At 43.0% G+C, this 22,652-nt stretch overlaps 1 protein-coding gene across 1 annotated transcript; it reads left to right on the top strand.

Annotated features, from left to right (window-relative positions):
• The first annotated feature begins 6,091 nt into the window (after nucleotides 1-6,091).
• hlfa (HLF transcription factor, PAR bZIP family member a) lies at nucleotides 6,092-19,249 on the top strand. The gene is made up of 4 exons (XM_012872080.3): nucleotides 6,092-6,454; nucleotides 9,158-9,508; nucleotides 15,131-15,345; nucleotides 17,760-19,249. The coding sequence occupies exons 1-4, from the start codon at nucleotides 6,340-6,342 to the stop codon at nucleotides 17,973-17,975; spliced, it is 897 nt and encodes a 298-aa protein (XP_012727534.2). The 5' UTR covers nucleotides 6,092-6,339; the 3' UTR covers nucleotides 17,976-19,249.
• The last annotated feature ends 3,403 nt before the right edge of the window (nucleotides 19,250-22,652 follow it).

The following is a 22,652-nucleotide window of genomic DNA, read 5'->3' as shown; positions in this document are numbered from 1 at the left end:
AGGTGAACTTCCACGCCAGTCTCAGGGCTTCTGCAGCATCTAACGGGGGTTTTCCTGCAGTGTCGTCCTGGATTTAGCGCCATCCATCCCTTCAGCTCTGACCTGCTGCAGAACAGAATCCCGACAGCATGATGCTGCCACCACCATGTGTCAGTTCCTTGTTCGTCATAATGCTTTTTGTTCTCTGATGTTCTCCAACGAACCTCTGAGGCTTTCGCGGAGCAGCTCTATTTAGACCGATCTGGACGCTGTTTGTTAATTATGCCTCTGGAGGCACCTGGTTGTGATTTAGGGTAAAGGTGAGTGTAAAGGAAGCTGAATAACGCCACAGTTTTGTGATTTTTCTTTAAAACCTTTTATTTGAAAAGCATTAACCATGAGCTCACACTATTTATAAAATCCATGGAGGAAGAAGAGACCTCGATAAACTGGGAGTTGTTTTTTGTTGGGATTTATTCAGAAATATAACTGAATCATAAGAAATAATTAAACTCCTGCCACCGATTTGTGACGCTTGTCTGTCACGATGTGGTGATTGATCTTATCATCAGGCTGAGTCGGTCATCAGTCATTTAAATTTAAATGTTTTCGACTTGTTCTTCCAGAAATATTGGAGAGTGTTCCATTGTCAGGTTCATTCCTGATAAACACGTTTTTCAGATCTACTTCTGGGATCCTGTGGCTTCAGAATTTAGACCAGAGAAGTTTTGATGTAAAAAAATGTCATTGCCATTTATCAGAAACACAACTAGGTATTAATTCAAGGGGGGAAGTTAGATTTTAACAGATTGGCTTGGATAGCGTTTTGGCCTCCTGAGATGTTTGTGGTCCATCATGATACAATCACACTACTGTCATTGCCTATTTGCACACTCTTATTCTCAGGAATATCAAATTGCACATTTCTGTTATTGAGGCCTTAAGATCACTGCACAAAAATGACCTCATTACTTGAGCTTCATGAAGGAGGGTTCTTGATATATCTCGTCTGCCTTAGGATCCCCCAAAAAGAGCTGGAGGATGTCGCTGGGGAGAGAAATGTTTGAAATCCATCCATCCACCCATTTTCTAACAGGTTTATCCCTATTAAGGTCACGAGGGGTTGCTGGTGCCTATCTCCAGCTGTCAATGGGTGAAAGGCGGGGTACACCCTGGACAGGTCGCCAGTCTATTGCAGGGCAACACAGATACAAACAGGACAAAAAACCATTCTCACACACTCACACCTAAGGAGAATTAATTAACCTAAGGAGAGTTAATTGGCCTCTAAGGAGAGGCCAATTAACCTAACAGTCAGGTTTTTGGACTGTGGGAGGAAGCTGGAGTACCCAGAGAGAACCCACGCATGTACAGGGAGAACATGCAGACTCCATGCAGAAAGACTCAGGACAAGGGTAGGAGTCGACTGCATGGCTACAGCGCTACCCACTGCGCCACTGTGCAGCCCATGTTTTAAATCATTTAAGCAATTTTAAATTTGTTTTTCTGCATCAAAAGCCTGACCAGAGTCAGGGGCTGAAAATTAGCATTATGCTAGAAGCTCTATTTACGCTGCAGCAGTTGCCCACCGGTAACAATGTCTTGGTTGCACTGTCCCACTTGAAATAAATAAAATTAAATTCAATAAAATGTGTGGGTTTCCCTCCTGGATCTGTTGCCCCTGCAACCCAATCTTGGATAAGTGGAAGATGATGGATGTACGGAAGAAATGTTTAAGTTTGCTCTCTGCTGGGATGGGAGAGGACAGCTTTCCCTGTGTTGGTCCCTCTTGGAGATCTTTGCTCTGAAGGGTCCCTTCAGGCATCTGGGGTTCTGGTTCCTCTGGTGTCTGCCTCGGTGCTCTGGGGGTCTTTGGCTCCTCATAACCACTACTGAGCATTTTTGTCATGGATAAACCTTACAGACATAAACACACTCTCACAAACACCTACAGGTGCTTGGATTCAGGTACTTACAGATTCACTTCTACACAGAAAACCTCTATTATTATCTTCAGCTGTCACTTTATACATTTTGTATTTATTAATACTGTATATTCATCAGTGATGGTGTCAATGTGTTGGTTAGTTGTATCTGTAATAGTTTATCGGCTGGTTTTGCTGTTCTTTTTATATCTCTCTTTGCAGGTGTAGAAGCAGACTCAGAGGATGTTATATTCCTCTCCTCTTTCTCTTTCACCTTTTCTCCCTTTTAGCATTTTGCCTCATCTTTTTATCTTCCTTTCTTTCTCTTTTACCTTTCTGTGTCCATTGAACTTGAAAAACTCCCAGGACACAATCTAAAAAAACGTTTTGCATATAGAATCAAGCAGAGCACTATGGCAAAAGCAGTAAGGCTCCATTTGTGAAGATAAAATCTGTTGGGCTCTTTTTGAACAAAGCACAGAGGAACCATTTCTGTAAACTCATAAAAGTGGGACCCAAAGGGTTCCCGTGTTGTAACCGGGCAGTGCTGGAACTTTTAGTACTGATCAACATGAATGCTTCATAGAGCTTTAACACACAATATCAAAGGTTTAGCTTTCATCTACAATTTAGGGTTCATCTAATTAAGTAAGGCCTGTTTTAGGTACCTATGCGCACATTATTTTAAAATTACATTAGACTAGATAAGCTAAAACCTGTTCAGTAACCAAGGTCAAATCCGTCTACTCTTCCCCACCCTGAATACCCTCCAACTCCTTTCTCCACTCACCCCTACGATGGACAATAATCCACCACTCCAAACTTACAACACCAGGAGCAAAGGCAGGAGAGGTTCAGTGCAGGCAAGGGAAGCACAGAAAAAGCTACCCCTAGGGGGTAGTAAAAACTGGCAAGCCCCCCTCCCAGGGAGATCTGCTCTCGGCCAATCTGAGCCTGAAAACCCTGTATTGAATCTAAGTGTTAACATTACCAGCTAATATTAAAGGATCTTTAGAGCCAATCCGATCCTGGTTCTTCCTATATCAAATCAAAAGGTGCATAAACCATAGATCTTTGTGTGTCTGAAGCAAACAGTTTCCATTTTTTACCATAAAACCATATTGATCAACATGATGTAACATTAAAGTGTAGATCTCATAACACAAAAAAATCAAACATGTGAGTCAGTGGAACAGAGCAGTTAAACAAACAGCAACACAATATGAGAAGAGTCCTAAACGTCAAGAACGCAAAGTTAAGGAAGCCTTCAGGCCTTTCAGGCACAAGGCAGAAAATAATCTAATCGCGCTTAGGGTTCTTCAGGCAACTCCTCCCGTTGAAGAATAAGGAATCAGAGTTCTCTGGCTTCTTCATCCCCAGTCCTCTTCTTGGTTTCCCCCCGCAGGCTGGACGATTGAGCTGGATGGTAATAAGTGTTCAGTTCTGGATGGGCACTGAGCATTTTATTTTGCATTTCTCTCTAATAAAACACTTTGTGAAGATGGTCTGCAGACACGAGTCCTTGTTTCCACTGGAGAACAGAAACAAGGTGTAATTAGTGTTCTTATCAAAACCCCTTTCATGTGTCATTTATTAAACATTCTCCAAGCACTTTCACATTCAAGATATTTCTGTCCACAATTATTTAGCTCTCAGAACTCTGCAATTTAATTATTATTATTTATTATTATTATCTAAAAAAACTTTTTGCATATAGAATCAAGCAGAGCACTATGGCAAAAGCAGTAAGGCTCCATCTGTGAAGATAAAATCTGTTGGGCTCTTTTTGGCATTAAGGCAACAATTCTTAATGCTACATTGCAAGACATAGGACACGAAAAATAAAATAAAAAAGTATTAATTCCTCATAACTCACGACAACGAGTTATGACCGACATTAATGGGTTTTAAATCTTGATGTTTCTCTAATCTTTCTGTAAAACAATGGCCCACATCATAAATTTGCCACAATATCCAGATTTTAATGTAGAGAAAATTTACCAGGTTTTGATTTTTGAAGTATTTTTGATCAGCGTTTTTCACCAGGGTCAACTTTACTACTGTTTGAGTTTCCAACAAAATATTCCAAGCAGCACAGAGAACATTTTTGAAATGCTTTTGGTTGCACAGAGCACGCTGTCAGAGCAGTGGGCTTTGAAGGCTGACACTGCTCTGAATACTTTGCATAATTTTGCAAATGCAAGAGAATTGCATGAAAGCCAGGGAACCATGAAAGTGTCTAGAAATAGGTTAGAGCGTCGGCTTACTTCCCATCAGAATATATGATTAAAGCGCCCCGGTGAGTAAACAGGGACAGCGCAGTCAGCCTATTATGACGACCACAAAAGAAGCTGGACCAGGGTGGTTATTGTTTGCTTTGGTTTTATGGCCTAGTTATGAGCAACAAGCAGATAAAAGAAGAAGAGAGAGATTTCTGTGCAGATGACTACATTTCCCATATGCTTATTAGACAAATATGAAGTCTAAATGTTTAGAATAAAAATGCCTGCACAGACATCAAGAACAAGAAGAGAAAAACAGTTAGAGATAATTGCAATATTCTTATTAGTTATTCTGTATCTAGTTAGTTATCATGAACAGTGTTTTAAAAAGGAACTTTTTACAACTCTGGATCTTTTTATTTGGGATGTTTTAGTTCCACATTTGATCTATCCTTAAAGGGACAGTTCACTTTTTACCTGACCAGTAAATCTCCAACCTGCAGACGGTGCCTCTCTCAGCATCTTCTCTTTGATTAATTATTATTCTGCAAGAGTAACAGCATTGACTAATTGTAACTACAGCTGCTGCATCAGTTTTATACCTGCAGGTGTTTCAAATGAATTGGCTGTTTTCTGGCCCATGAGCTATGCCATCCCCACCTTGTAAATAACCACAAGCCTCCGCATAAATAATCCAAATTTTAATTAGGTTCAGCCAGTCCTCATTCATTTTTATTTCACATTTTTACCTTATAATGCTCCCCATCCGCTTAATGCAAACCAGACAGCGGCTCAACGGTGTGTATAATAGTGTTTTCTAAACTGCCTGGCATGTATGACATCTGAGGTGTTTTAACCTGTCAGACGTTTGCGTTTGTCTCCTGGCCTCAGTCGGATCTCTGTTTCAACCCTTCGAGGACGTTAAGAGACAGGTCCTTTTATTTTACTCTGAAGTGGAAACTCCCAGGTTCTTAATTGGGAAAACGACGGAGGTCCCATCGACGAGCCGTGAGCTGCACGTAGAAAACAGGGAAAGTGGCAGAAATAAAATGCTCATTTGCATTTCTTAAAGCACGAGGTTGTTTTGTCCTGCGTGTCTCTGTGTGTCCGCAGAAAGACACAATCCTGTTCTTATTGCTGAGAGGAACAGACAGAAATAAAAATAAAAAATCGAGGCCAAAATAATTTACAGACTTGATGACCATCTGTTAATAAGGCAAACGTGAAAGCCCTGTTTTTTACACATCCTGTTCCTACAGAAAACCTGACTGACTTGTTCCAGTTAAATATCGCATGCTCATATGTTGTGGAGCAGGTAGAAATGAAATAAATATTAAAATATAGCTCAAATTCTTTTCATTTTTAATGAGACGTTTTGGTCTTTGAGTACTTTTGACTTTGCGATCTTCACATATTCCAAAAAAACTAAAAAACAAAGCAACTTGACTTGTGATTTAAAAAACTTTTGTTTTTTACTTTTTTTGGAATGACCATGACCTGGATGACTGAGAATCTTCACCAGCATCTTCACATATTGCTTCAAACAGGAAATAAATGTAACAATCTGTTACTGTTAAGGTCAACAGAAATTATAAGATGCAGATTAATTAAACATGTTATAATTTAATTATAATCAGAACGTTCCAGGTGAATGAACAGGGTAAATTTCTGCCCTGGCTGTTTGGTCTGAGTCTGGTAAAAGGAGTAAGAAAAGCGGGTAAATCACCCTGAAGCCTGTACAAGGCCTCTGCTTTTATATTCACACGGTTACTATATTTGAATTTCCAACTATCAGTAAAGGCATCAACCCGGAGTGGGTTTTCCCTTGGCGTCCCCGAACGCAGCACGGTCCCGGCCCTTCCCTGTGCTTTGACGTCACTGGCGCCCGTCTCCTCACATGCAGCAGCAGCAGCAGCGGCTCCCCCTCCCTCCTCCTCTTCCTCCTCCCCCTCCCTCCTCCTCCTCCGCTCCAAGCTCCCTGCCAGAGAGCCCCGACGTCAGACCGCCATCCAGCCGCTCACCGTCCTGCTCCTGCCGCTGCTGCCGCTGAGCGGAGTGTGGTCCCGGGTCTCTTCTCCTCCACCTGCGTGGGTTGCTCCACGGACCGGCCTGGGACTTCTGATTGTTTTATTTTTTTATTTTATTTTTTATCACCGGGTTGGGGGACGTTCAGTCTGCTGCGAGCTTTCCACTCCAGCTGCCCTTCAAGACAAATGGAGAAAATGGCCAGACCTCTTCCCATGAACCCAACTTTCCTGCCGCCGACGCACGGCGTACTGAAGTCCCTGCTGGAGAACCCGCTGAAGCTGCCGTTTCACCACGATGAAGGTACGCTGCTGGAAAATGTGCAAAAACTTGGTGCGCACACAGGTGCGCAGGCTGCGCCTTGGCGCACTTCAGACGCGGCCGAGGATTTGGCAGGTTGAGCGGACTAAAATGACATAGGTGAGCCAGATCAGGCAGAAGTGGTCGGTCTTTGTAGTTTACGATCTTTGTTAAAAATTAAACTCCCTGGTCTAATTGGCCGGGGAGCGGCAGAGATAGGGGAATCAGAAAGCTGCGTGTTTGGGGTTTAATGTTCATACCTGGCAGGTTGGGCGGCAGATTCAGCTGAAAGGAGCCAACAGGTGATTTAAACATGCGCTTATTTTCTCAATGAACACATCAGAGTCCCGATTTAACCGCGCTGCTGTTGTGACTGCGCTGTTTATAACCTTTAAACCCTGCTGTCTGCCATCAAACTTAGCAGCAGTACCGCCCCCAGTCGACAGAGGGCGTTTTAATGGAAAAGCCTCTTATCGGATCTTGTAAAAGGATGTTGGCTGATAGGAATGAAGCTTTTTTTTTTAGCAATAAAGAGCCAGTTTGCACAAATATATAATTTATCACAGTTTGGGGAACATTTTCCTCAGTTTGTAACTTTTGGAGGCGTTATTTACAAAAGATATCTTCTGAAATAAGCTCACTGATTAGAATACTGTTAAAAATGATATGTGATTTATTTAATTCAGATTTATATACTTGTCAATTGTGATAATGGCTGAGGAAGACTGAAAGTACAGTTTCGAATGGGAAAATTACATTGGGCCACTAAAGAGTATATTTAATACAGAAACACTTGTTTATGGGAAGTTGAGTGAAGGAAAAAAGTGTTTTTTTTTGTTTTGTTTTGTTTTTTTTAAAGAAAAAATGTGCACAAGCAGCGGGGATAATCGTGGCCTTGAGTGAACTGTAGCGCAAATTGCATTCAAGGCTTGTGGACTGCAGAGTCTTGAGGTCCACAACAGGCAGACATATCAGGATAGCGGCTATTGTCACGTTTTCTTGTGTCAAGACTGTCCAGAAAGGGGAAACAACAGCTCCACACTGAGGAGGAAGAGGACTTTATAGCTCAGTAAGAGGAAGAAGAGAAATGCCCTAAGCTAGCTGGAGGCCGCCATTAAAGGGCTCCGCCACAGCGATGCAGTAATTCACACCCCGACCAAGTATTAAGTGCACATACTGTTCAGTTGACCTACTTATGTTGTCTTTAATGGATTCGGTGTAATTTTTTAAAGTTTTCTGAGAAACGGAATTTGGGATTTCTATCAGCTGGGAAGTCAGAAAAAGCAACATTAATAGAAACATAAACCTGAAGTAAGTCACTCTGTGTTTAATGAGTAAACGAGAGTTTCACTTTTTGAATGCAAAAAGTGAAATAAAGTAGCTTAATCCGTTGATATTAATGAATGAAGATGCACCTGTTGGGACCGGACCTGCTTCTGTTCCTGTTTCTGGGCAGAAAGAGGAACAGCCACTGGCTCAAAAAGATTCAGATCATCAGAGGTGCAGATGAGGGCTTTATTACCGCCACGTCTGGCGGCCATGATGGATTTGGGGGTTGGGGATTGGTGAGAAACCTCAAGATTTCACGCTACGGTTCTGAGCGGTTCTCCTGGGTTCCCTCACCGCCTCAGAAAGGAGGAATTTCCCTTTCATCAGCTTCCAGGTCTGGAGAATGATGGAAAAATAGTTTCCAGAATGGTTCCTTATTTAATTTTCTTAGATAAACAAAACTGATCAGAAAGTCTATATTTGTTTTATACGACACACTTTCTCTGTGATCTGCCTTGAGTTAAACGTTTTAGCTGCCCACTTACCCAGAAACCACAGATTAAAGGTAACTCGTCCCAAATATCCAAAAAGGGTAATTTCACAGTTTAATTTTTGTGAAATCTACTTCTTATTGGAGATTTTTTTTAAAAGCATCAAAACTGCCTTTTTTTTTTAATACAAACAGAATAACTGTCAAAGAATGAATATTTAATGCAAGATAATTCAGTTTTTACATATTGTATTAATCTAAATTAGTCTAGAGGCTGTAAAAACTAGCCTCTTGTTACACGGATCAGTCGGATCTCGTCTCCTGCATCACAAAGATGCATAAAAAGTTTCGAATCTGGTAGTAAAAATATGAAGGAACCTTAAATTTTAAGTTTCAAGCTCTTAATTTCAGCTGATTTTGGGGGGGGGGACTCCATAGGAAGTGAGTGAAAGAGGCCAGAGGCGCTGAAGCCCCAGAGAGCGCCCCTGGAGTCAGTCAGCTGACCAAACCCTGAGCTCAGAATCCAACATGGCCGCTGCGTGATAACCCGCAGAGGGAGGGGCGGAGAGAAGCTGCTCCTGGTTGGTTTCTCGGCTGTCTCTAAGCCCCTGGCTCCGATATTTACGAGCTTTAACAGCTTAGCTACTCGAAGTAGACGCTGAGATCGGCCCGCAGGACTAGCATATAAGCTTCCAGCAGTGGTTTGTGACGCCGATGCTGCAAAGATTCATGCCTCTGTCGCTTGCTGGGCTGTTTGTGAAGGTGCTCCACGTCCACATGGGGTTTTCTGCAGCGTCTGCTCCCGCTTACACTGTAACAGACTTTTTTTTTTTTATTTGTTTGCTCAAAGCATCCATAAATGAATCAAGACACAGAAAAATTAGCGCCTGTTCTGAGTTTCGAACGATATCTGAGACCTGTCGCCATGTGTGTGCTCCTTTTTTCAGGATTCGGGAAGGAGAAGGAGAAAGAGAAGAAGCTGGACGATGAGAGCAGCGCCGCCAGCCATCCGCAGTCCGCCTTCCTGGGCCCCACCCTGTGGGACAAGACCCTGCCGTACGATGGTGACAACTTCCAGCTGGAATACATGGACCTGGAGGAGTTCCTGTCAGAAAACGGCATCCCGGCCAACACGGCTCAGGGCGAGCAGGCGGCCCAGCCGTCCCAGGCGCCCCTGCAGCAGGTCCCGCCGCCCCCGCCGCCCACTCCCTCTGTGGTGGACCTCAGCAGCCGCGCCGGCGTGTCGGCTCACGCGGCCGTGCCGCCCCAGACCTGCCGGCACAGCCCCAGCACCACAGGTAGGAGGCCCCACGCCGCCTGGGGCGCTCGCCGCAGCACACCTGCCCACCCGTGCAGACCCGCGCTGCAGTCTGTCTGCACAAACGCTTTGCTCTGAACTCTCCAGCTCGCTTCTCCAGCAGGGAGCCGGAGCGTGGCGCGTCACAGAACAGGCTGAACGGGCCCCGGTCCAAGTAGGCAGCAGGGCGGCGCTCACTGCGCTCTGATTGGCTGGCAGAGGCTCCGCCGTTGTTTTTGTTTACTCCGGTTCATTTGAGCTGGTTTCACGGAGCCGTGCCTCGGGTTTGGACTCACACAGCCTCGTAAAGTGACTTGATCCTGCTCTGCAGAACCTCGGGCCACATTCTGGTCTTTAAACCATTTAGTGTTTGGGTGAAGAAATAAAAGTTGTGGTGCAGGAAGAGGCTGTTATGCAACGAGCTGGACGCAGGAAGGCATTCAGATGGAGGGTTAAGCTGCAGCTCGATTAGGGAGAGGATTTGCAGAGGCAGTTTTTGTTCTGCTCAGCTTCTGGGACCGGTTCCCATCCCGACTTTGCTCTGAAGAGCTGCCGGCAGCATATCTGATCATTAAAGCTCCACAGACGGAGACTCTGAGGGGGTTTACCTGAAGGACCGAGCGCCGAAACGTTCAAACGTTAACGGATCGGGCCCGGGGATCGCTGGTTGGCCCGGTTCGCGTGTTTTCAGGTGAAATCACCCAGATCAGCATCAGCCTGATGGCAGCTGCTGAGTGGAGGATGTTTGAGGCTAATTTAGTTTGAGATGTTTGCTGCCGGCGGGCCGTCTCCTCCCAAACATTTCCTCCGGCCGCGCTCCGCCTCGTATAGCTGGAGGGTTAGGAAGGAAGAAACCCGGCCCAGGTTCTGTAAACAGGCTCGTACCTCGTCTCTAATGTTCTGAATGCACCACTGGGTGGGCTGTTGTGTTATTTGTGTTATTTAAACAATTTCTTTAATCAATTCTCAGAATCGTCCCCGTTTTTTTCAGAAACAAACAACGAGCTGCAAGACAAAAAAAGACGTTCAGTTCGTTCCTTTCGTCAGGAAATGTTTCAAAAAGTGAAAAACAATGAAGACAAATAAATAGTTGCAGGTTTTTACTCGAATTTCCTAATGCAGAATATAAACAAATGGCTTTAAATTAGTCAAGTTGGAATTATTTTTATGCTGATGATCATTTAATATGAAGTAGATGAAGTCTTTGCTGGAGTTTTATTTACTCTTTTCCTTTATAAATCTGCTGCTTTTGCTCTCCAGACGAGGAGCGTAGATCAGCCCTGCAGGAACATGGAGAACCTTCTTAGTTCTGTTTAGATGTCCAAATGTGCCACAGTCCAACAGATAGATGGATAAATAAGGAATTCATTCAATGATTATCATGTTTTATCAATCAAATAACATTGAAAATAAATATTTTACATTATTTTTAATCTATATATATCAATCTATCGTTGTCTATCAACACATTCCGATATTTTGTACTTTCATTTGAAAATATTTGAAAATAATAACAATGATAATGATAATAATGAATTAATATCTGTAATCAGTTGGTTGAATTGACCAACTTGTAACTAATCATGTTGACCGGTGCTACATTAGCCCCACCCACTAACTCCACAAAATAACAACTCTTTGTTTTTAAAACCCAGATGAACATTTTACATGACAAGCTTCTTTTTTTAATTTATTCTAGACTGACTAATGAAACATGTAGCGATTTATTTGTCATTGTGGCAGGTCGGGTCAGTTCAGTTTATTTAAATAGCAGCAATTTCCAACACATGTCATCTCAAGGCTCTTTACAAAGTCAGACTCCATCAGATCCTCCAGGTTGGTGAGAAAGTTTCCTCTCTAAGGAAACCCAGCAGGTTGCATCAAGTCTCTCTAAGCAGCATTCACTCCTCCTGAAAGAGCGTAGAGCCACAGTGGACAGTTGTCTGCATTGTTGATGGCTTTGCAGCAATCCCTCATACTGAGCATGCATGAAGCGACAGTGGGGAGGAAAACTCCCCTTTAACAGGGAGGAGAACCTCCAGCAGAACCAGAACCAGGCTCAGTGTGAATAATGAATGTGAGTTTGGGGTCTTTAGACAGTCGTTTGGCACTGGGTCCATCTCTCTAACTCTGCAAGCACGTGTCGTGGTTCCGTTTGGGTCGGTCTCTGACTCTCACCTCTGCCGTGCAGCGAGGCTGCGTTCTGCATGTGGCGTGCTGGGTCATGTGACGTGTTGTCAGGCCCCCTCCCCCCCTCCCTTTTCTCACTTTCACTCTCACCCACCCTCTCTGCTCCCTGTTCGGTCTCCCCCCCCCCACCCGGCCCAGAATCCGGACCCGGCCCAGACTGAGAGCCAGAGCACACGCTGTACCCTGCCGAGGTCACACGGACTTGGACCTGCTCTCGTCACGTGCCGTCGTGTTTCTGCTCAGCGAGTCTGGTCTCGTCTAACCGGCTCTGCAGCCTCCACCCCCCCACACGGGCCTGAACGGCTGCAGCTGACGGGACTCGTCATGTTGAAGCAGATAACACTGGGGGGGTTGCTGTCCCAGCCTGCAGCAGGTCCAGGGCCGGATGTAGGCGGGGATGGCAGGGCGAGCGGCGCTGGATTCCAGCGAGTTGCTCACCTAAAGGTGGCCGAGGGAACAAACCTGGCAGAGATTGGATCCTCAACGCTGAGCAGAACTTTTTCCCCGCTTCTCATCATGTGACGTGAAGGCGGGATCCACATGTGCAGGACTTTAAAAACATAAAAGGAAATCTCTTTTAGATAAAAAATAAAAAAATCAGATGAGCTGAGATCAGAATCAGACAATATTTCCTTCTGATCAGACCCTAAAAAAAAATCTGATTTTATTTTATTTTTGTTCTTCATGCATCAAACCAAAAAACTCCAAACATTTTCACCTCCAGCGTCGTCTTTGATTCCCGTTTAATTCACTAAAACTCAGATGGGGGTGAAGGAAACATAAATGGGAACATTCCTCTCATTTTTGACCTCTATTAAGCAACCTGCTGTGTTATTCGTTTATGGTTGAGTCCTTTTAAAAAAAGAAATGGTTAAATCTCAGAAGCTGTGGGATAAACCTTTAAAAAAACTGTTGCTGGAAGGAGAAATTTTAGTCTGTACATCTTTTTAAAAAATGATGTATAATTTGTAAATATACACCTTATTTTTGCAGTAAATTCAGGATATTTTTGCAGAATAAAACACACCTGCAGTAAGATGGGAAATATCCCAAAAATCCAAAGAAGAAAAATAAATAAATGAATTTAGATATAGATCAGAATGAGAAATGTTTTAAATTGCATCCATTTTATTATTTAAATGACATTGAAGATATAGTTTATTTGACATTACCTAATTATTATTACATTATTTATTGATGTTATAATTAAAATAACAATAAAAGTCAATAAAAACCTGTATTTAACATCACATGCATCATTATATTTTTCCTCTGACATTTTAAACGCCACTAAAAACAAATAAATGCTACCTCGTCTTTAAAAACTCTGTTATAAGGTAACAGCAGAGCTGCAGGCTCCTTCAGAGCTCGTAGATCTGGAACCAACAGAACATCCAGGGAACACGCCATCAGCACCATTCATGCACAGAGTCACCGTCTGATTTCTGCTGAACTCCAGCCAAAACCTGCAGTTTAACGATGCGTTCAGGTGCCAGAGTGCAGTGGGAGTTCTCGCTTTCAGTGCATTTAAGGAGCAGGGAAGGAAAACGCAGATTTTTTCCTCTTTAAGCAGCTGAGGAAGGGAGAGTTGGTCCGTTTGTTGCGGCGCCACTGTGATAAATCTGCTCTGCAAATGTGTTTAAATGGGCTGAAGCTGCATTAGCTGAGGGTCGACATTGGGGTGTTTATGGGGAAATAAAGAAACTTTGTGGCCCAAAATAATCTTTTTTCTGTCAGTTTGCTCAGGTTATTTACAGTAAAGAGCATTTAAACCCTGTAAGTAGCAGCGTAAGAGGAAGCAGGGGTGGTTATACCCCCCCCCCCCCTCAGCTCAGAGTTGACCATAATGACCATAATGCTCATAAAGTCTGATGGGACGTTAAACTGGATCCAGATTAAAAGCCATAAATCTCCACAGGTTGTTTGAGTCCAGTTCCTTCCTGCTCCATCGGTCCGATCAGAACCGTTTGTTCCCAGCCGGTTGAGTTCGGACCTTCCCGTGTTTGGGCCGGTGCTGCCGGTAGTTTGAGCTCCGTTTAGTCCTGGCTGGTGTTTTCCCCGCTGACAGACGCTGGGAACTCCTCCCTACTCAGGTGTTTGTGACAAACAGGCGGAGGCTGGAAGGATTTCTGACGTCAGACCAGAAAATTGAGACCTTTTCCAGATGTTTTGAGTGAAAGTTAAAACGTTTAGAAACTGATTCAAATGGCAGCGCACCCTGTACTGTGGCATATTATGTTTTATTGTAATAATAGGCTCTGACTGTATGCGGTTATTGATTGATAAACCTTACAGAAATAAACAGAAACCTTTTGATCTGCTCCTTTCCTCGTCTTTAAAAACAAAAGGTTAGCTCCAAGTTAACCTGGTTCTACTGAAACGCTGAATTAAGTGATTTTTTGGGTTTAATTGGCTGACGTCTATCAGTCTGGAAATGATCACAAAGCCATCGGCGAAGGCTGTGGGACTCCAGAGAACCAGAGTGAGAACCACAAGCCACACAGGGAACAGTGGAGAACCTTCCCAGGACTCTGGGTTGATCCTAAAAGGACCTTCTTGCTAACGGAGAAGGCTCAGGACCTTTTAGCTCAAGCTCGTTTGGGTTCTGCAACAGGAGAACGATCCCAGCAAGCTCCCAAAGAAGCGGCCTAGTCAAAGTCTGGTCTGTAAGCCAGTGGGGTTGCCGGGGCAACAGGCTCTGCAGTAAAACCCTCCAAGGTGAGAAGATGATGAAGTGATGTTCAAGACCCGCCGGCAAATACGCAATGTTATTAAAATGATTTATTTCTGAAAATAAATAGATTTTACTTTTATAAAGAGAAACAGTGTTGAGTTTAAAATATACAAAGCAGGATAATCTCCCGTTCAGCACCTGACGGCATAAATCTGTGAAGATTGTGGATTTTATTCGTCCAACCGGATCAGAAACGTTGAGCTTTAGTGTCTGAGATGTTCCCGTTCCAGACGGTTCCCCCCTCAGCCCAGCAGATCTCCTCCAGCTCTCTAAGCGCGCTCACCTCTGCCGCGAGGTCAGCGGCTCTGACCCGCTGCCGCGCGCTAATCTGGGCCACGATGTACGAGCCGCCGGGGCAGCGGATCAGCAGCTGAGAGAAATGCACGTAGCGCCTCGAGTTCCTCCGGGTTCTGCTTCAGGGAGTGACCGGTTCTGTTGGACCGTTTTGACTCTGTCAGCCTGCAGCTGCAGATCAATCAGGCGCTTTGAACAACAAGACAAACCCTGCTGCCTGCAGATCAGCTGATGGGAGATAAACAAGATAAACCAGATTGTTTGCTTGTTTACCAACGGTCTGTTGGCGCCCCCTGCTGGTCAGCGGAGGCGCCAACAGGACTGCATGCAGAGGAAAGCTTCCTGTCTGGCAGGTAATGTTTTAACAAAGCTTTTTTTTTTTTTTTTTTTTGGTCTTATTCTCAGCGCTGCCTTCAGCCAGAGACACCCCCAGTCCCATCGACCCAGAGTCCATCCAGGTTCCGGTGACGTACGAGCCGGACCCTGCGGACTTGGCCCTGTCCAGCGTTCCTGGTCAGGAGATGTTCGACCCCAGGAAGCGCAAGTTCTCTGCTGAGGAGCTGAAGCCGCAGCCGATGATCAAGAAAGCTCGGAAGGTCTTCATTCCTGAGGATCTGAAGGTGACGTGTTGTTGTCAGTCTGTGGGGTTGGGTCGGGTCGGGTCGGGTCGGTACTTCAGTGTGTGACGGGGTTCATTTAGGTGTTTAGTCAGAAATGATCTTCTAGATGGATGCAAAATTCATCTAAATGTGTTGATTACCAGATTTCCTTCCTTGCATCCTATTTTCTTCCCTTTGTCCTACATTCTCTCCTTCATTACTTCCTTCATCCTATTTTCCTTCCTTCTGTCCTACCCTCCTTCCATTCTACTTCCCTTCTGTCCCATCTTCCTTCATTTCCTCCTTTTTTCTTACCTTCTCTCCTACCTTTCTTCCCTCCTTCCTTCCTTCCTTTCTTTCCTCCTTCCTTCCTTCCTTCCTTCCTTCCTTCCTTCCTTCCTTCCTTCCTTCCTTCCTTCCTTCCATCCTACTTTCCTTCTGTCCCATCTTCCTTTATTTCCTCCTTTTTTTTCTTACCTTCTCTCCTACCTTTCTTCCCTGGTTCCTTCCTTCCTTCCCTGGTTCCTTCCTTCCTTCCCTGGTTCCTTCCTTCCTTCCTTCCTTCCTTCCTTCCTTCCTTCATTTCCTCCTTTTTTTCTTACCTTCTCTCCTACCTTTCTTCCCTGGTTCCTTCCTTCCCCCTCTTTCTTTCCTTCCTTCCCTCCTTCTTCCCTATTTCCTTCCTTCTCTCCCTCCTTCTGTCTCCTTACTTGATTCCTTCCTTCCTTCCTTCCTTCCTTCCTTCCTTCATTTCCTCCTTTTTTTCTTACCTTCTCTCCTACCTTTCTTTCCGGGTTCCTTCCTTCCTTCCTTCCTTCCTTCCTTCCTTCCTTCCTTCCTTCCTTCCTTCCTTCCTTCCTTCCTTCCTTCCTTCCCCCCTCTTTCTTTCCTTCTTTCCCTCCTTCTTCCCTCTTTCCTTCCTTCTCTCCCTCCTTCTGTCTCCTTACTTGATTCCTTCCTTCCTTCTTTCCTTCCTTCCTTCCTCCTCCCTCCCTCTTTCTTTCCTTCCCTCCTTCTGTCTCATTACTTGCTTCCTTCCTTCCCTCCTGCCTTCCTTCCTTAACTTCCTTCCTTCTGATCATATAATTAAATTCAGGCCATTGCTGTGATGTTAAAGTCTGGAATTTCATTCATCCTTTGTTTTTGTTTTTTAGAACATTTTTAGCTTCCAGACTTTATTCTTTTATCAAAAATCTAAAAAAAAAATCTGTCATTCAATCTAGTTTAAAACTAAAAGGGCCATTTTGCTGTTTTTGTGCCTCTATGACGTCATGGATCAGGATTTCAAGCAGCACCTGTGCTTCTTAACCTGGAACTGCATCGATGTTCCTGATTTGGGGGATTTTTACTAACAAAATGAAAATACTGTAGATCCGAACAAGCTGGGCTTTAAAGAATCAGAACTTAGTTCAGGGTTATCCCGTCCGGATTTTACAATCTTTGATTTTAATGCTGAGCTCATCTATTTTGGTCCAGATGCTTAAAAACGCAGTTAATCAAAACCACATCGGGGTGAAAGTGTCGGCATGTGCCGCCCCGCTGGAGGGATGGGTGGATGTCGCCCTGAGCAGAGAGCCATGTGTACCCTGTCTAAACCTGGCTCTGAAGACAAAAAAAACAACAACAGGATTGTCAAAAATCTGTTGGAGATGATCAGAGTTGACCCAGGTTTCCTTTTTTAGACATAATCCCATTAGCTGTCCAGCTTTACTCAGCCGTTCTCCTGAAACCCTGTGCGTCAAAAGCTCGCTGACTGATTCAATATGGAAACATTTATCAAGCATTAGTGACTTCTGGTTCTGTCGCATCAACATGGATCGCCCTGATTCTACCGCCTGGTATAAAAACAATCAGCCAGGTTCTGACCCCGGTAGTCATGCAGGTCCTGCACCGTCAGTCACGGTCCACAAAGGGAAGCACGACTCACAGAACTGGCTTCATGACAAATTCTATGAAATTTACGATTTTATGATTGATTCTCCAGGAAAGAAAATCTTCCTGGGCTGGGATTTAATAAAAATGTAACATTTTCTCTCAGGTCTAAAAACGTGCATTCAGGCCTTTTCTGTCTAATGGAGGAAAACCGTGCATCATTTTCCTGCTACTCTCCCTTGTGTCGTTCCATCACATAAAATCCCAATAAAATTAAGTTATTATTTGGAATGTAGCAGAATGTGAAAAAGTTTAAGGGGTGTGAATACCTTACAGGGCTCTTTAGCATCACTCTTTTTTTTTTTTTTTTTTTTTTTTTTTTTTTTTTTTTTTTTGGGAGCTAAAATTGACCCAGACATGATCGCATTTCCCTTCAAAATAAAAGCACCATATCTATTTTAGTTCTTTATTGTCTAGTTTTGGATGTTCTGCGGACCACCAGGGTCCGGACTTGCTGTGAGAATGAAAGCGTTGCTCACTGAGCCGTTTGCTTGTCCCTGCAGGACGATAAGTACTGGGCCCGGCGCAGAAAGAACAACGTGGCGGCCAAGCGCTCGCGGGACGCCCGGCGCCTCAAAGAGAACCAGATCGCCATCCGGGCCGGCTTCCTGGAGAAGGAGAACGCCGCCCTCCGCGTCGAGGTGGCAGACTTGAGGAAGGAGCTGGGCCGCTGCAAGAACATTCTGGCTAAATACGAGGCCCGACACGGGCCCCTGTGAGCCCCCCCCCCTTCCTCCTCCTCTGACCCTTCAAACAGAGACCCGCTGTCCCAGAACCTCCACCACCCCTGCAGTTTGAAGGACAATGGTGGCGCCACCCTCTTTTTCCAGCACACCTGTCTGATTCTGGTGTTTTATCACAAGCTGCATCTCATCGGCTCCTCCTTTGATTTCTGTACACAGTTTGACTAAATATAATATATCTATATTTACACGTGCATCCTTCCCACTGCGAGGAGTAATGACCCCCCCCCCCCCCCCAGCGCCACTTTCATACCGATTTTTCTACGTACGATCAGGACCCCCCACCTGTAGGACTCTTGATGTTTCCTCCCTGCTGGTATTTTGACGTTCTGATAGAAGTAACCATTTTTTTTTCTGTGTAATCGACAAATAGTTTTGCTTTTTTTTTATGTTAATATTACGTTATTTTTGAGCAATAATTTCAGCCGTGTTTCCCTCGCCGCCCCTTGAAGCCCACGTTCGTTAGCTTCTGCACTAACACGCGTCTCACAATCAGATCCGGTGCAACGTTTCCACCCACTTAAGGAAAACCCCTCATATTTATCTCCCTTTTATTTCTCAGATGGAAGATTGTTGTTTTTATATCTATAAATGCATATAAATCTATATATTCTGTTGATATAATTGTTAGTATTATTACTACTGGTCGTTTAGCCTCCTTCTTTTCAGTTTGAAGCATGATTTCATGATTGGATTATTGGTTTCTTTCATTTTTGGAGCAGTTCTTGACGATTCTTTGGATTCTGCTTGACTTGGCATGACTAGTCCGAGTGTTTCTATTTTATTTTAGGATCCGGATACAGATGTTTGTCTGTAGTGTCTCTGTAGCTGTGTTTGCCCTCTTTTCAAAGATGGCTGTTTTGAATGTAAAAGAGAAAGAAGGAAAGGTTGGATGGTGTTGTCCAATACTGTGGTTAACCCAGGCGGTTTGTTTCCTGCAGACTAAACCATTATATCGATTAAGATAAGAGAGATTTTTCTATCGATCTATATGTTGTTCCTGTTTTGTACAGTATTTTTCCAGTATACATATATATATATATACACAATTGGTGGATTGTGGATTTTAAAGGCACAACAGGTCCAGAGAATTATTAAAAATGTGTTTTAATAAAAAAAAGTATAAAAATGTAGAGGTATTTTGATATTCTATGTGAGGGAACTGGAAGAACCCAAAATCTTGTGGGCATTATTGTAATTATCATCAAGAATATCCAGATTTTATCGCTCAAACCCAAAAGGAAAAAAAAGAAAAGATGCAGCCGGACCCGACGGCTGTCTTCTATCATTTAATCTCACCCTGCTTCTGGTTATTGTGCAGCTTCTTTCTGATTGGATGGCGTTACTATGACGGAGGGGAACTCTATAGCTGGTTCTTCTGCCCGTGCCCCTGAACCCGAGTGATGAACACTGGAAGACTTTTTTTGTTGTTGCTGTTTTTGTTTTAAATAAGCTTACAGTGGAGCACCCAGCAGCACTTCTAAGTCACGTTGGAAGCATCCAAGCTGTCTATTAATCAGTCTAAGATGAGGAAATCCAGCCTTTTTGTTTCACAAAGCTGGCTGGGACATTCTTGGGTTTTAGTACGGAAGTCCGGAGGTGCCAAAATTACGGCATGTTTCTGTAGGGCTGGACGATAATTCAATAACGATGTATATCGATCAATAGACGTATGGTTCAATATAAAAAACGGGTCAATAAAAAGTTCAATAAAAGAACAGTGCATTCTAGCCTATCATGTAGGTTAATACTACAGTCGTTACATCCTCCCAACCAATCACAAAACCAGGAAAGCACATGTTCTTTTTTTTTTCTTTTTTAACACTTAGAGTTGTCGTAAAAAGTTGGTTGAATAAAGGGTTGTGTTTGAATCCATTTATTTAAAAAATGTACACTTAAATATACACTTAAAATGTATATTTAGATTTTTTTTGATAATTATCGATATCGATCAATATGATTTCTATTTTATTGATATGCTTTTATTCTATATCGTCCAGCCCTATGTTTCTGCATATGCATGAAATTCATCTAGAAGGTCAATGCACTTTGCTTTAGCTGACAAATTTGCCTCAAACTTCTCTAATCTCAATACAGCTGAGAGGATGTTATATAAGCCACTAATGCCTGCTGATGCACATTCCGCACATACCAAAGATTGTATTGAAAGCACTTTGCCGCCATCGAGTGGTCAGGGTTATATCCACTTAATGTCACAGATTTGCACACTTAATACCTGCTTTAAACCAGCTCGACTTAATTCAACATCTGGTTGGCAGCACATTCAGTTTTGAAGGTTTAATTTTATTTGTGGGACTCATAGATGAATACATGCGGTGAAAGCCTAAAAAAAAAAAAAAAACGGCAACCATCTCATTAAATTATTTTTGTTTGTGTCTGTGACGCGAGGGCTGCATGCATCGTAGTTCGAACTGTTTCTGAGGAGCTGCTGCTTTTAACTGCCACGTTTTCCTAGAAAATGAGTTTAAATGTTCTGTAACACTAGACACAACATTTAAATTGGCTATTTCAGTTCCTGCGGTACATTTTCCTTTAGTTAACCAAGCAATGGCACGTCCCTCCTAAACAGTAGGGGGCGCCAGCTCTTTGATAAATTCAGGATCGCCATAGATTTAACATTTCTTTTACTTGCTTACATGAAGCTGATATAAAGTTTATATATTTGGCATCTCAGGACTTCTGTATAAAAACCTACTGTCGCTTCCATCAAGATGTTTTTGAATTTTGTTCTTTTAAAGGTTGGGAAAGTGAAATAAAATAAGCTTATCCTGAAACCCCCTCCCCTGTAAAACCAAACTCTCACATTCCACTCTGGGACTTTCTGGGACGTTATTGATTCGATCCAAAGGTGTTGAGCTGTATTAAAAGATAATTTTTGGAGCCCAGAGTCATCGCCTGTCACTTGTGCTCTTTTAGAGGTTGTTTCCCGTCAGGTGGACTGGAAACGTGCCTCTCGAACCTCTGGAGCATCTTTCCTTTTGTTATTGTCATAACTGCACAGGAAAAAGCCAATGATGAATCCATGACATCCCAAACGTACCTCACTTGTGGAGTGATCTCACTACCTCACCTGGAAATGTTAACCATAATTGTGAGTCTATTCCAGTGCCTTTAATTCACTGACTGTTCCCCGGTCTCTCAGCAGTGTAGACTTTACCCAAGCGCCACCCTGGTGGCTTCGAAACGGCACCCAAGGGCTTCTTGGTGCATTCAGCCCTCTGTTCTAGATGCTGATTCTCTTTATTTTGGACATTGCAGCAGATTTGTAACCATTGTATTCATGGCAACACCAACAGACTGTTTCAGAGTGTTTTTAAAAGTGCAGCATAAAGGGGTAAATTATGTTTTGTTTGTCAGAGAATAACATTTATTTGTGCTGTTCAGCCCTCAGCCTCTCTGTAATTTCTAGCGTCTAATAAAAATCCTCGTTCTTTGCCGTTGTCTTTTCATTCTTTGCACAAAGTCTCTGCTGGAAATATTCCTACACTGCAAACAGGGAACTAAAAGTATGTAAAATGTTCTTGAAATTAGTGTATTTTTCCTTGATTTGAGCAAGTAAATGAGACTATTTGCCGATGGAATAAGATTTTTACTCTTAAAATAGGAACAACTCATCTCCATCATCTTGTTTCAATTGTAGGGGTAAAAATACTCATTCAAATGGCAAATAGTCTTATTTATCTGCTCAAATCAAGGAAAAATACATATTTCTAGAAAGTCGCTCCCATTTTGCAGTGTAGGAAAAAAAAGTTGCTAATTTCTGTTCTTTGAAGCACATTTTCATAGTTAAAAACCATTTTCTGTATCTTTAATTTTACACTGACTTTCATTTAAAGTCTTAATGGGTCGAAGAGGCTCGAACTATCAAATTATGGTTAAGAATGTTTTCTTTGCAACAATGCGATTTCAACATAGGCATAATAAAACCATAAAACACCCTTTTCATTGATTTTTTCTTCTTAATTGTCCTGCAGACATGGACCAATCATGAGAAACCTAGAAGTTTCTGTCAGACGTGTCTTTACTAAGTAGAACAGGTCCAGTATGTCTTGTTTGGATGGCGGTAAACATTAATTGCTGGTTTTGTAACTTACAGGTGCATCCCCACCGCTGTACACTGATTTATTAGTGGCTGGAGATGAGCAGCCATAAATAAAATGGAGATACTGTTGTAGAACCTTACTTGCTGAAGAAATGTTTGGCCCATGTAGAAATACAAACTATTTGGATGGGTATTAAAAGGTGAAAAGGCCACAATTAGCAGTTAACTAACAAAGATCAAAATGTATATTTATGCAGGTGAAAGTATCATTAAAGCTTGAGATATAGGTTTCGAAATAATTATATTAAAAGGGTTCTTCAGCTTTAAATAGTGGTTGGGAGGCTCAGGATTTATCCCAATCACAAAATTCTGGTGCATTTCAAATCTAATGGCACTGTTAAAGAAAAAGAGAGATCAGTTTCCGTTAGGGATGCAAACCAATAATCGACTTATAATTGTTGAATAATTATTATTACATTAAAATTTTAACAACTCATAACATCCCCTTAAGACCGTTGTTCATTGTTGTAGTGTGGCCACGATCCAGAAGAGGGAGCCACTGTTCAGTCTTAAAGCTAAGGTCAGTGATT

Source organism: Fundulus heteroclitus, chromosome 16 (assembly GCF_011125445.2).
Source record: "Fundulus heteroclitus isolate FHET01 chromosome 16, MU-UCD_Fhet_4.1, whole genome shotgun sequence".
NCBI lineage: Eukaryota > Metazoa > Chordata > Actinopteri > Cyprinodontiformes > Fundulidae > Fundulus > Fundulus heteroclitus.
This window is presented reverse-complemented; position numbering and strand designations above follow the sequence as displayed.